The 14,550-nt window shown below is 35.4% G+C and overlaps 1 protein-coding gene across 4 annotated transcripts in view; it reads right to left on the bottom strand.

Moving 5' to 3' along the window:
* Positions 1-14,096, bottom strand: part of ITPRID2 (ITPR interacting domain containing 2) — a 48,712-nt gene extending 34,616 nt beyond the window's left edge. For 2 of the 4 annotated variants that reach the window (XM_027865813.1, XM_027865812.1), the window contains exons 1-8: positions 13,883-14,096; positions 13,297-13,342; positions 9,976-10,025; positions 9,060-9,116; positions 7,079-7,118; positions 6,886-6,984; positions 4,492-4,700; positions 3,090-3,781 (exon numbers count right to left, since the gene is read on the bottom strand). In XM_027865813.1, the coding sequence (XP_027721614.1) occupies positions 3,090-3,781; positions 4,492-4,700; positions 6,886-6,984; positions 7,079-7,118; positions 9,060-9,116; positions 9,976-10,025; positions 13,297-13,342; positions 13,883-14,096 (1,407 nt within the window). Of the gene's footprint in view, positions 1-3,089; positions 3,782-4,491; positions 4,701-6,885; positions 6,985-7,078; positions 7,119-9,059; positions 9,117-9,975; positions 10,026-13,296; positions 13,343-13,882 lie in introns of those variants that run through there. The other 2 variants (XM_027865815.1, XM_027865814.1) reach the window with 2 other exon arrangements.
* Positions 14,097-14,550: the final 454 nt, after the last annotated feature.

Raw genomic sequence — 14,550 nt, forward strand, 5'->3', positions numbered from 1 at the left:
GTGAATTTTTCCCGCTTTCAAAAATCAAAAAGAAGGGAAAAAAGACAATTGGCAACACACCACTTAAGTGCATGGGTTCCCATTATCTGATTGAGACCCAAATTAGGATCACCTGGTATCTAGAAAAAGGTCTTGAAGACCACCATGTTGCAACAGATAGAAAAAGAGAACTGAAGCCTAGCCAACCCAGTTTCACTATCACCTCTAATGCTTCCCTTCCTCAGTTATGTTGTAGTTAGAAACTTTATAATTACTATTAAGAAAGCTGATTAAGTCCTATTTGGAATATTGGTTATCTTAGAACTCTCTTCTTGATGCCCCTGTTTATTAAGATTCAAATCTAAGTATATTTCTTCAGTTTTGTTTTCTTTCTAATTTCAATTTTCTTCCAATTTAATTGGAAGAAAAGTTGCTTCAGAAAGATTAATAAATGATTGTTTATATATGCCCATTATAAAAAATGAACAATTATTTATTAAAAGCCTACCATGTGCCAGAAAATACCATTGCCAATGTTTAAGGTTCTATGTTACTTTGTGACAGGAAACTAAAAAAAATAAATTACTGCAAACAGTCTGTATACTGGTTTTAGTATGCCATCAAATTACTGTAAAGGAAACAGTATATCCAAATCTTAGCAGAAGAACTATAGTACTAAGGTACTAAAGATAAAAGTACAAAGAATAAAATAATCCCTACTCACAATGAGCTTACATTCTAGACAAGCACATATAAAATTCTTTACAGGATAAATATATATTTATATATATTTAATAAATACATATATACACATATATAGTAGATAAATTACAAAGTAGTTTTTGGGAGGGAGGTTATTAGGAGTTGGGGTCAAGGGGAGGAAGGGATTATCAGAAAAGGATTTATGAATAAGATGGTGTCTAAGCTACATCATAAAGGAAGAAAGGTGCTCTATGAAGCAGAGATAAAGAGGGAGTGCATGCCAAGTATGGAGGATGGCCAATGCAAAGGGATGGAAAAGGGAGAAGGAAAAGGGATGTTGTTAGTAAGGAACCAGAAAGAACAGTTTGGCTAGATCACAGAGCAGAGGAGAAGATGTAATAAATCTTAAAAGGCTGGGGCTACACTGTAAACAGAGAAGTTCTGATTTCATTCTAGCACAGATAGGAAGCCACTGGAATTGGTTAAGTATGGAACTGAATGGTCAGAACTGAGCTTAGGGATAATAACTTTAGCAGCAGTGTGCAGCATGGACTACAGTGGTGAGAGACCTGAGTCAGGGACACCAATTAGACTGTTTCAATCTAAACAAGAGGTGATAAAGACCTGAACTAAAGTGGTAGCTCCATGAGTAAAGAAAAGGGGTTTAATGGAAGAGATGTTGGGAAGGGAAGGTAGAAAAAAGCAAAATTTGGCAACTGATTAGAAATGTGAACTGAGGGAGGATGAAGAATAAACGATAAGTAAGATTATAAAGCAAAGACATTGGAAGAATGATAATGCCTTGGACAAAAACATTTACATTTGCTAGAGTGGAGGGTTTAGAGTGAAAGAAAACAAATTTAAAATGTCTCAAAGTCTGAAATGTTTAATTCAGACATTCAGTGTAAAATGTCTAATATGTGATTGAAGCTACAGGACTGAAGCTCAGAGAAGAGACTGGGACTGGCAATTTCTAGTAGTCACTTGATTACTAGGACTGCACATTCCTCCCTGTGGCCCAGCAATGGATATTACACTGTAAGATCTCAGAGTTCCAAGTTTAGAGTGTTTATAGCATCAGTCCTTATAGGATAAAGAAGACATCTGCAATTTAAAAGAATTAAAGATGTAAAAAAAATACCATTGCCAATGTTTAAGGTTCTATGTTACTTTGACAGGAGACTAAAAGAAATAAATTACTGCAAATAGTCTGTACACTGGTTAGTATGCCATCAAATTATTGTAAAGGAAACAGTATATCCAAATCTTAGCAAATGAACATTGTATTTTAAAGACTATTTTAACATGGGTAACAAATTGTTAATTTTTAAAAAGTATTGATCAAAACGGTGGAATTTACTTTAGATTAACATCTTTTTCAAAAGCATTCTAGTTCAAGGATAAATTAGAACGTGACACTAAATTTCAGAAGGTAGAAATTAGATAATTCCCCACACCCCCATAAACACACATACATACAAAATTTGTAAAATCAGAGTAAGTTAGAATCTTTTGGAAGGCTAGTTAGTAGAAATGGAGGGACCTACATAAAATGCAAGAAAATCAGATGATACCAAATTTTTGATTACTACAGATCACTCTGCACGATGCATCAATAAAGCTTTCCAAAGAGCAAGAAATCATTAATCAACAAGCATTTATTAATGCTGCTACACTTGAGGCATTGTGCTAGGAATACAAAGACAAAAATAAACCGCTTCTACTCTCAAGGAATTTACATTCTATCAGTAACTTAGAGGTTACTAGTTCTTGCTGTTCAAAGCAAGCTCATCTAAGCTTTATCAAATCAGATCAAATTAATCTTTAAGTCATATCCAATTCTGCTACACTAGATACATAATTAACCCTAGTCAGAACTATAAGGTAAACATTTTTTTTCTTTTTTTGGTGAGGCAATCAGGGTTAAGTGACTTGCCCAGGGTCACACAGCTAGTGTCAAGTGTCTGAGGCTGGATCTGAACTCAGGTCCTCCTGATTCCAAGGCTGGTGCTCTATCCACTGTGCCACTGAGGTAAAATTTTTAAATGCCTATTGTCTCTCCTTTTGTATGTATACTTTACCTTTTTTCCAAACGCTCAATATTATCATGTTCTGTTTCCCTATACCTCCAACAAAACCTGTTCTCAGAGTCTTCATTCATACTAATACATATATATAAATACGTGTACATAAAATCACACCTACATCAGCAAACTCTTATGAATAAGATGAATTTTTTTTTTTAACACCAACACTGTCAAAACCTGAAAGGTTTAATTTTTTTTTTTCATTCATCAGCCACATTTCATTTTATAAACTCTTTGGTTCATATGAATTCGAGGGATTAATGACTAAAAAAAACAAAACTGCACTTTACTTGAACACAGTTCCAGTATTCTTCTACTTACCTCTTCCATCTCAAAGGAGTCCTTTTGCGATATCATTATGTTCTTTATTGATGGGTTTGGTATTGGTACACATGGTTCTTTATCTGGTGTGGATATATGTACATTTTTCAGCTCACTGCTGCTTTCTATCTCTCCATTGCTGGAGAGGTTGAAGTCACTATTGAAATTAGAGTCTATAATGCCAGATTGTTCACCTTGTCTAATTTCATGACTTCGGGATTCCTTATTCTGATCATCTTCTGTTCCTTGGCTTAAATTACTACTTACTTTATCAGAAAATCTTTCAATGTTAACACTACCCACGTTTGTTGGATTACCAGATACCTCTTCTTTCACTGTGGCCAACAAAGGTGAACTATCTTTCTTTTTTACATTTTTAGGTGATTTTTGATCACTTTTAATGCCATTTTCTTCAGTCCAAGGAACACTTGAAATTTTTCCCTTTTCAGCAGTTGGGGATGGGGTACTTTCTCCTGCTTGCTGATTCCCACATAAGTTCAGTTTTGATAGTGTTTTCATTAATCGACTTGCAGTGTTACTTCGAGTTAAAGGTGGAGGGGCATCTGTCTCCTTGTTAGAGATCACAGAAGACATACTACCAATTCTCTGCAATGGAGTTCCAGAGACTTGAGAATATAAAGAAGAAAAAGCATTGGCCACAGTAGTAAGCACTTCAATTTGACGAAAACGACCTACATGAAGACAAAAATAAATTTAAATTTGTGACGTTACATTAAATAAGAAAAACTCTCAATCCTTTCTTTTTTCTGAGTTTTATATAGTTTCTATTTGTACCTTTATGAATACAATGTATTAGCACAAAGCACAGAATTTATCCGTTTTTGACATGACAAAACAAAGTAAACATAAAATGGCAATAGAGTGTATGTTTGTGGGGTACACCTGGCAGATTTTTATTTTCCTATTAAATATTCAGAGAACATATAAGGAAACACAAAGACAATGCGTTTAAATAATTAAGGAAAGCTGCTGAAATTTTAGACTATGATTTCATCTAATGATTATAACAGCCCCTCTTTCCTACCTCTCATTTCCAGAACTAAAACACAACAGGTGAATCTGAGGTACAACTGGTAAGTTTCTTGCAAGTAAATTATTCTTAGCAATAGCAATACAGGTTGTAAGTAAACCTTATTTTTGAGAGACACACACAGAATGAGTTTGGAAATTAATTATAGGAATATAAGTTAGACTATTAATTTTTTATTAGAGATAATAAAAAGTTACTCGAACCATTATTTATGATTTTAAATATAAAGGTAATATTTCATTCAAGTGCATGTGCAGTACTATTTCTGAAGAATGAGGATGTTCAGAAAATTAAACAACTATTTACTCTGATTGCTAAATCATAACCTGTTCCATTAAAAAAAAAACTTACTTGTTAAAGCAAAATTTGGGTTTTCTACTTCCATCCGCTGCATTTGAGCACTTAAAAATACTTTAATATCTATCCCTCTGGCAAATGATGATGAATTAAAAAATCTCGATGGAATTTTAGAAGCAATATCTGGTTCATCTCGTCCAAATCCAAGATTGTAAAGAATTTCTTCAGGATCTTCTTCATAAAGTTCCAGTAGTTCTGAAACACTTGGGGGGAGGGGAGAAGAAGTTAAATAAAACAAAATGCCAAGACAAAAATCTCAAACTGACTTGATACACAAGTTAAAAACTAATATAATCTATCCCTGTTTTTCTAAGATTTAAAAATAAAAAGTATAATAAAATAAAAATAATTTTTTCCTGTAGCTATTCTCTCTTTAAGCCATTATCTGTTTTGGTGTTAATAACGGTTTTTAAGCATGCATTGTCCTTGATGTTGCATACTACATAACAAAGAGTCAAGGAATTTGTTAGGAATTGACTAAATACCCTTAAAAAATAACCAATCAACACAATTCTAAATGAATCAATCCTTACCTTATTGACTTTATCATTTTAGTGGATTTCCCCTAACGAAATGCAGTTGAGTTCCTTCTCTGCTTTCCCCACTCTCCCCAACCCCCCCAAGGTGGGAAGGGAAGGGAAGTTTTGAGAAAGCAAAGTGAAAGTAAAGTTATAGAAGAAATTTCTTCATTTGGAAGGAAATAAAAACAGCCTATGAAACTTAAAAGAATTCTGGTGCCAAGAGATGTAGAGCTTTTTTTGCTGTCCTTCAGGTTTGGTCATCTATTCTAGTGAGACAGTACTGATAGCAAAGGACAAATATAGTAAGATAGGGTGGGGCCTGAATCCTTTAAGCAATTCAGCTCAGGCAATGGAAGCAGTGAGATATGGACAACAGGATATAATAAAAAAGGTAGTTTCAATGAAACCCATATCATCCCTCCACTCTGCTTCCACTGATAATCCAAGACAGCACCTTTGAAGGTCTATGGGAAAAACGATTTATTATGTTGTTCAGAAAAATTATTATACTGTTTAAATCCAGCTTTATGTGATCAGCACCTAGAATGCTGCCTGATCCCAGTAACTGTCTAGGAATGCTAGAGATGGCTACAAGGTATCTTGCACTCCCCTAGGCTCTGGATCCACCCAAAACATTCCAGTTTTAGGTTACCACACCCAGGAGTTGTTTAGAGTCCACCAAAGCTAGTGTTTTGGTTTTGCCCAAATTTTACTGAATGTTTTTGTTTTCTAATATCCATCTCAATCCACCTTGCTTTCAAGTTGTCCTCTGGGCAAAAACTGCTTAATTGCACACATATGATTCACGTGGAGGTATACTTGCCAAAATCCTACATAATAGAAACGTTTTAGAATCGGGGGAGGAGCAACCCCATCTTTCCAACTCGTTTGCTCATGTGCTCTTTCGCTCTGCACATGCTCTGTCTCCCCCTCCCCCCAAAACGATCTAATAAGTTTCTTTCTAAAACTATTTCAGATTCTGGGGTTTGTTTTTGTGAACAACAGGGAAGAAAGAATAACTGATTTGAAAACAAAGACCAAAGTTATCAGAGAGTATGCTAAAATTCCAGTTCAAGAGTTTTTTAGAAAGTATATAGCTTTTATTCTAATTCAAATTGGTTCATGAGAAATGTGTGTGATTAGCAGAATTTCAGTTTAGTTTAATTTTAAAAATCATTATGTGGGTTTGGCTGAAGGTTCAGCAAATTAGTAAAGTTAATTCAGTATTCTGCTTCAGATGAGTGGTCTATTCCACACTATTCCCTCCTATTCTACTATGAAATTCCTACTTCCCTTTATACCAGGGCTTAATCTACGGTCCATGATTCCCAAAGGCTCCAAAGATAGATTTCAAGGAGTCTGTAAGCTTAAATTTTAACTGAAATTTGGTCTTCAATTATATAAAACTCTTATTCTGAGAAAGGGTTCATAGGCTTCACTAGACTGCCAAAGCAGTCCATGACAAACACAAAAAGGCTAAGAACCCCTGCTTTACCCTGTTAACTAGGTTAACCAGTCTTCAGAACTCAATTCAACCAGCGTGCCACAGGGTGTTATTTGTGTTGTCCTTGTTGTTGGTGGCACAGTGGATAGAGCACTGGCCCTGGAGGACCTGAGGTCATATTCAGCCTCAGACATATAACACTCATTAGCCGTGTGACCCTGGGCAAGTCACTTAACCCTACTGCCTCACCAAAATAAATAAATAAATAAATAAATAAATAAATGAATGAATGAATAAATGTCTGCTGACCCTGGAAAATGAAATATTTTGAATTTGATTTGGTTATATTAGGAAGACAATTCAGGAGGGGAGGACACCTGTGACACAATTTAATTCCACATGATTTTAAAATAATTGAGTTACCTTGATACTGTTCCACTACTTTTTCCAGAGCCAGTAGAATTCATACTTCTACCCTTCTGATGGAACTGAAGTCGTCTTTCCTTAGCCAAGACACTGCTGCTGTGAATATAAACAAACTACATGAAACTTTACCTTTCATAATGCCTTTTACTGATAAATTGTTTAATAAGAGAAAGCCAAACAAAGCACATACCAGGGTTCAGTTTGAGCATCACCTTCATGTAGTTGGTTAGCTGCAGAGAGGAAAAAAGTGCATAAAACTGTTTGCTCGTCATGATTACTACCATATAGTACATATGAAAGTAAATTAGCCACAAGATCATCAGTGCCCTAGATTCCAAATTCCCATCTTGGCTAGCAATCTGCATACCATTAGGAATAATGCAGAGATAAGATGAGAGTCATATGTTTCTTATATATTCCATTTTAGTGTTTGAAAAAAGAAGGAAAAATTCCTACAAACTGAATGCCTTTACATAATTATTTGGAATAAATGAACATGATTATACAGCACATATTAAAAATAGCCCTAATGGGCTAATTAGAAACTGTTGACAATAGAAATAAAAAACAATGCCTAAAAGGAGGGGGAGGGGATTGTCCAGCCCTCATTACTTTGTATAATCTAAAACATTTATATTTCTAATATACCTTTTCTTAAAGGCTAAAAAGTTACCCACTTAAAGCAATCAACTTTTCCTATATAACACATTAATATACATGTCCTATTGATTCTGACAGTACATTTCTTTTTTAATCTAAAGCTCTTTGATTGCACAATAAGAAAAAAATGATCACATATGATTCAATTCACCAAACATTCATTAAATAGCTATTTTACATGTTTCTTAAATTTTTACACACATGTGAAATAAGACAGTTAATAAAACATAATGCTTAGCAATATGCATTTCAGCTAACTATTCATTTTCCATTTCTGGTCTAGCCATTTCATTATTAATATAACCAAGGAAATATTTGCATGAAGAGAACAAGAGTTAAATTTAAAAAAATATATATAACTTTGGATCCTTATGAAATCATTCAATTCTGAGAAATTGCTAAAACCAGTGGCAAAAGTATGTTGTTCTCAATAATAATATGCATTTTTACAAAGGATTTTTTATACAACTTTTAATTTGCTGAGAGGTAAGCAATAAACTCAAGTTCACTGAAAAAATTAGTACTTCAGAACATATTGACAAAAGTAACTCAAATAACATCTTTAGAAATTATTCTCCAGTACTCACTCTTTACAGTTCAAACCACACCAGCCTAGGTAGATTATTTTAAATCAAACAAAGATTAAAAGTATTACTTACATGGATGAGTGTAATAGTTTTTATAACCTTAGAACAATTTAAAACTATGAATAACTGTCTTTAGCCTCAAGTAAGCAGCACAAAAGTAATTACATAATAATAATGATAGCTACTATCAATAATGTGATATTTGACCTGAAAAAATGCAAAAAGGGAGCTAGAAAACTTAAAAACAACTTTAACTTGTCCACTAAAATAAGCATTTACTCCTAAAACACCGAAACTTTTTTAATCTAGTAAGTTTTGCTCTCAAAACAAAGAAACAATTTGAAAATTGTGGCATTAGCGCACTATTAAAACAACTAATACAGTAAATGACTGGTTTCCATATTGTTAATTTCTAACTATAGCATGTGTCCCGTTCATCTTTGTTCTATAATCTTTTAAAGGGAGGGGCAGGGAGAGGGAGAAAATTAAAAAATCACGAAAACAGTAGCCAATGACAAATAGCAGCTACCAGCATGATCTTCGCTTACTTCATACTAAAATCAGCTTCAATTTGTTTTTTTCAAAGTATATCAATTTTAGTTTCCTTCTCTTCTCTCAGTTATTTCTACATTCTTTCCATACAAAATTTAAGCACAGTACCCAAGGAAGGAATATAGAAAATTCAATTTCTTTTCCACAAGCTTTCTAATACTAATCCTACATGCTATGACTAGAACATCTGAGCACACAGGAAAGATGTTGGAAGATAAGTCCAAGTAGTTTTTAATATAACTAAATTTAGCTCATTGGATAGCCAACTTTAAAGTAAATTCAATTTCCTTGCCATTAAGTAAATATTGGATGATGTATTTTATTTAAAAGCATATGTATTGCATTCAAACCACATAATTCTTGCAAACATACCCTCAGCTCCCAAAGACAGGTCATCTTCAAAACTTCCTCCATTTTTCACAAGCACACCTGAAAATTAACATTTGAGAACTCAGAAAACTTAGTATTGTGTTTTCTTTTCCAAATAGCGAGATGATATTCTGGTTAAATATTTACAGTTAATATAACAAATGTAACCAAGCAAAATATTTTGTAAAATAAAATGAAATATTTCAGACCCTGAAACTATTCAGCTATCACTATTGAAATCACATAGTGAATGGCTTTAAAAAGCAAAAAAAAAAAAAAGTAAACAATTTAAAATAATAATTTGTGCCCACATTAAATTTTCACAAACCTACCTACAAGCTATTTAAACCTGTTATTTTTGATGAGGTTTAATTAGATAACATATCTAGGAGTTTCATTGAAAACCAGATCCTGGAGCAGTCATTCTTCCTAACCTCTCATATTAAAACCCAGGAGTTCAAACTAGATCTCCTGATACTATAAGTGCTTTTTATTAGCTCTGCAACTACCTGAACATTCTTGTACTTTGAACTTTAAAGTTCAGTTTTGCACAGGTGGTAAGTTTTCAGGTGTGGCAAGTTAAGTATAAGCAAAGAAATCTTTAATTATTATATCAAGGGTTACCCAGTTCACTCAACACAAACACTTCTTACTACTGTTAAATTCCTACCAAATGTAATTATATCAGAAAACTAAGACTTATAAATGCAAAAGAGGCAAGTTTCATGAAATAATTGCTTTTATGGGTTAAAATAGGATAAGTTCTTCTCATTTAGTCTGATGATGATAAGGAAAACTTTCTATCTGCATCAGCAAATTTTATACATCTGAATTTGACTTAAATATATGCTTTTAATCCAAAATAAAATACAGCAGATATCACATTTTTAAAATGATACTGACAAGTTACTTTTCTTACCTTTCAGTGTAATATTGCTCTGCTCATCTAGTGACGCTCCCAAAGGTGTTCTGAAACCACATAACACACATAACTGTCTTAATTCTTACATCCTTGCTTAACAGGCAATATGACAAGTTTAAAACCACAGTTTCACACTCTTCCCAGAACATACACAGGTAATGAAAACTGATTACGAGAGTAATACTCAAAGAATTAACAAATTATTTATTGTGAAAACAGTTCACTAAGACTGGTTCAACTGCCATCAATCAAGAGCAAGAACTATATTACTGACATAACTTGACATTCTTTTTAAAATATTAGACTAGCCCTCCTAAAATAAAAAAATCAGAGTTGAAGTAAATCAAAATTATTTATGTCAGAAACTTAAAGAAAATCTGACACTACTTGTAAACGAGTAGCAATTTTCTTAATTTCATTTGTTTTTCTAGGTCTAACATTTTATGAATCCCTGTCTTCCCCCCTCCCCCACCAAAAAAAAAAACCTCCCACACTTTTTCATATCTGTTAGACTTCAAGAATGACTACAAAAAAATCTGTTAAAGCTTCTAAAGTTCAGGCTTCAATATAAGGTAGGAACAAATAACTGAAAGACTATTTTAAAAATGTGTGTCAAAAATCTTGGATATTAACATTAAAATCTACACACAACTAACCATTGCTAATATGATTTCTGTTCATAAGAATGTATTGTCTTAGTTTGTTAAAGCCAGATGAACTGGAAATTTCTTTTTTGAAAAAGAAAAATATTTTTCCACTTAAAATCAGTATGGAACATTTCAAAAGTAAATCATAGCATGAGATTTGTGGTTTGCTTTGCAACACAACTTTTACCATGAAAGTTGTTCTTTTGGAGCAATTTATAGAGTGGCTATAAATCTAACAACGTCAGCTGAAGAGAAAAAAAATCTTATCAAAATAACAATTAAACCTCAAAATGTTAGGTATATCAGAATACAGATCAAGCAAACTTAATTGTGTTAAACAATTTGTAAAAATAAAGTTACTTATAGGGTATATCTCAATAAAACTTTTGAGAACTAAGATTTTTCTTACATGTTAAAACACCTAATTGTGTGTGGTTTGTTTTAACAATTAGAATTTTTCCCTATGCTCACTTTTTTAGTTTAGGCAATTATTTCTATGGATGCCAGTACTGTTACAAGCACCTAACAGTAAATAGCAAAAAAAAAAAAAAACAAAAAACAAAAAAAAAAACTCAGCATAATTGACAGTCTTCCACAAACCCTCTTTGACTTCTATGGCAAGCAAGGATTAAGGACCACCCCCCCAAAAAAAAATCCTTGGAGGGGAAAAGGCTTTTTCTTTTAAATGACAATTTAGCCAGTTTATGTCAAATCTGAACAACTCTTGCTTCCCCTTCCCACAAAGAATAAAATAGTAATTAAAATAAAGATAGGACTTATGAAGTGTCTGTTTTGAAAATTCTAGCAGAATACAATAGAGATCAGTTTCAAACAAGATTTTATAGAACATATAAAATAAAAATACTATATTCAAATACTATATTATTTGGCTTCATAGTGCTAGATTACACACAGTCCACTCAGGGAAAAAAAACAAAAATTCATTTTGAGACGCTACCTCAAAATTTATTCTCTCCAAGACATTCTACTTTAAGACCTCTAGGCAGCTAAATCTGTGACAGTATGCCAACTTTGGAGAAACTTCTTGTCTTTTATAGCTCTCACAAGTAAAAAAGAATGTCACATCTGTACCCAATAGGTGTGATTGCAAGGAAGAAGAATGAGATCTAAGAGGAAAGAAAGACTAAAAATCAGTATAGAATGAATGGCACACTTAACATACTAACTAGTCCAAGGCAGGTAAATACATATTACTAGAAACACTTTTCAGTTGCACCTATTTTAAAGGCTGCAATTTAAAAACCAAAAATATTGACTCTTACTTCCTATGTAATCATATCCTACCTACAAATGCTTCAACTCTGCAAATCATAGTTAACAAGGTATAATTTCTTTTCTTGCTCTTACCAAAGAAATACATTTTCTATACACACACGAGTTCAAGCAATAAAATTTAACAATATTCTTTTAAAAGCTAAAATATCTTTGAGGTTCTAAAAAAAAATACAAGAAATAACAATCCTGTAATTAAAAGAGGAGACTGAATATTTCAAAAACCTAAACAAGTAAGAAAACATCATTATCCAAAACAATTATAGTCATGATCAGAGGTGAATAAAATCTGACCCACTGAATTTCATGGTCTTTTCCTCAAGAATCACTAAATATACTTACACAAATCTTCCACCCAAACATATAAAATATCAACTGAGCATTAACACTATTAAACAAATTAGAGCTTCACTATCAATTTAAGCAGGTGGAAGACAAATGAAATCACCTTATAACCAGGCACAATTTCCCTACTGACAGAGATTGGATTAAATGATCTTTAAAGTACCTAACTGTAGATTCTATGACTGAATCACAAAATCTTGCTTTTTTTGAATTAAATGTCATAGTTAAAAAGTGCTTAGAGATTCTAAGGGATTTATCAAAAATGGTATCAAAAATGTCAGGATTTCATCTGCCTTTAAGGAAGAAAAATAAACTGAAGAGGACATTCTCAAAGGATGAGCTATTTTAAGAAAACGTCATCAGCTGCCTGAGCTGGAAATATTAAAATGATCATTGAAACAAGGCCTAATTGGTGCTCTGAAGCTAAAGGTTCACTAAACCTTCATAATAAGCAAGTAACCTGCAAAATAATTAAAATGTAAAAAAAGCAAACTTTACAGGAGCCAAATTTACTAACAAATGTGCTTCACCTTATATACCTTATCAAAACATTTTTCACTATTGCAGAAGAGTGTAATTAAATTACTGCAGAGCACCAAATGCCTTCAAGGTGCTATTTTCTTTCAGTGCCAGTGACATGAATAAATTCATGCTCCAAATATAAAACTACAAGAAGAAACTTGTTCTAATGAGTTTCCAAAACATAGTGGAGGCACAGAAGTTTAACTATCATCTGCTCCAGTATATATTGAAGGAAACATATTCAAGTTTGCATCACTGATCTCGTGAAAAAACATCTAAATTGTAAAGCTTCTTTCGAATAAAGCAACAGTTCTTTTAAAAATCAACACAAGAGATACATAAAGATTCCACCATGTTATCTTTAAGTTGCTACAAACAAGCAAAATGGAAAAGTAACAACTTACAAAAATCAGTCATGGCTGCTTTGACTCAAAGTTGAGAAGAATCAAGCGAAAATGGGCAAGCATACAGTCCCTTGGGTGTTCTTTCTTTCTCATTAAAAGTGACTTACCGACAATCTTTGAGCCATATAGCGATCTTTTCATTTGGAACGTTTCCTACGAAACAAAGAGTTGGGGAGGCAGACCATTAGTACTAAAATACTTTCCATCCAATGAGGAAGTCCCAAACTGGTCATATTTAGACACGATAAGCTGCGCATCAAAATGAAGCATTGAGAGAAAAAAAAGAAGAAGAAGAAGAAGAAAATCAGCTCTCCATCTCCCAGGCTAGAAGTCTCTAACTTGACTTTTGTTTACTTTGAATACTCCTTGGTCACAGAGGGCAATCGAAACATTTGAAGTTGCAAAATAATTTTTTTTTAAGCTTCCCCCCCACCACCCCTTTCTTGGTACGAACCTTATCAATCAAGGATAGCCTCACAGTCTTGGGATGGGGGTGTGGGGGGGTGTTGGGGGGGCTGAATTCAAAGTGTTGGATCGTTACTCCCAAGCTGCCCCCCCCCGGCAGAAATGAAAGTCCCTGCCTGGAGGCGGACGGACGAATGGATGGATGGATGCACGGACGGACGGGCGGACGGACGGACGGACAGACCCACAGACAAACAGACTAGCGGCCCGGCCGACAGACGGACTGACCTCTTTCCGCAGCCGGGGGCAGCTTGTCCCCGGCCAGGTCCGGCTCGTCCTCGTCGTCGTCCTCCTGCGTGGCTTCGGTGGAGAGCTCCTCCGTCTCCGACGCCTGCCAGGAGTCCCGGCACTTGGCCCAGGCCTTCCTCTTTCGGCTCGCCACTTGCCACTCCAGCACCTCCTCCTCCGAGCCAGACGCCGCCACCGCCGAGGGCTTCTCCATCCCGGCCCGGGGCGCGCCGGGGGCTCCGGGGGCTCGGGCTGAGCGGCCCCCGCCCCTCCGCCGTCAACCTGGCAAAGACAGCGCGGCGGGGGAGCCCCCGGCCCTGCTGTCAGCGCGGGCCGGGAGGGGGAGGAGAAGGAGCGGGAGGAGGAGGCGGAGGAGGAGGCGGAGGAGGGGACTGGGGAGGGAGGGAGAGAGAGAGGAGGGAGGGGCGGGGGGAGGGAGGGGGCGGGCAGGAGAAGTTTCACATGAAGCCGGCGGAGGCGAGAGCCCGGAGCTCGACTTCAAAACAGCTGCACCGCCCCAGCCCCCGCGGACCACCCCCCGCCCCCCCCCTCCCCGGCTGACGCGGCGGCTGCGAGCGAGGCTCGCGCGGCCCCGGGACTGCAGCAGATGTTGCTGTGGCCGCCGCAGCCGCGGACCTGGCGTCAGCGCGTCCCTCCCCGGCGTCTCC

Source organism: Vombatus ursinus, unplaced genomic scaffold, assembly GCF_900497805.2.
Source record: "Vombatus ursinus unplaced genomic scaffold, bare-nosed wombat genome assembly UNPS02014779.1, whole genome shotgun sequence".
Lineage (NCBI taxonomy): Eukaryota > Metazoa > Chordata > Mammalia > Diprotodontia > Vombatidae > Vombatus > Vombatus ursinus.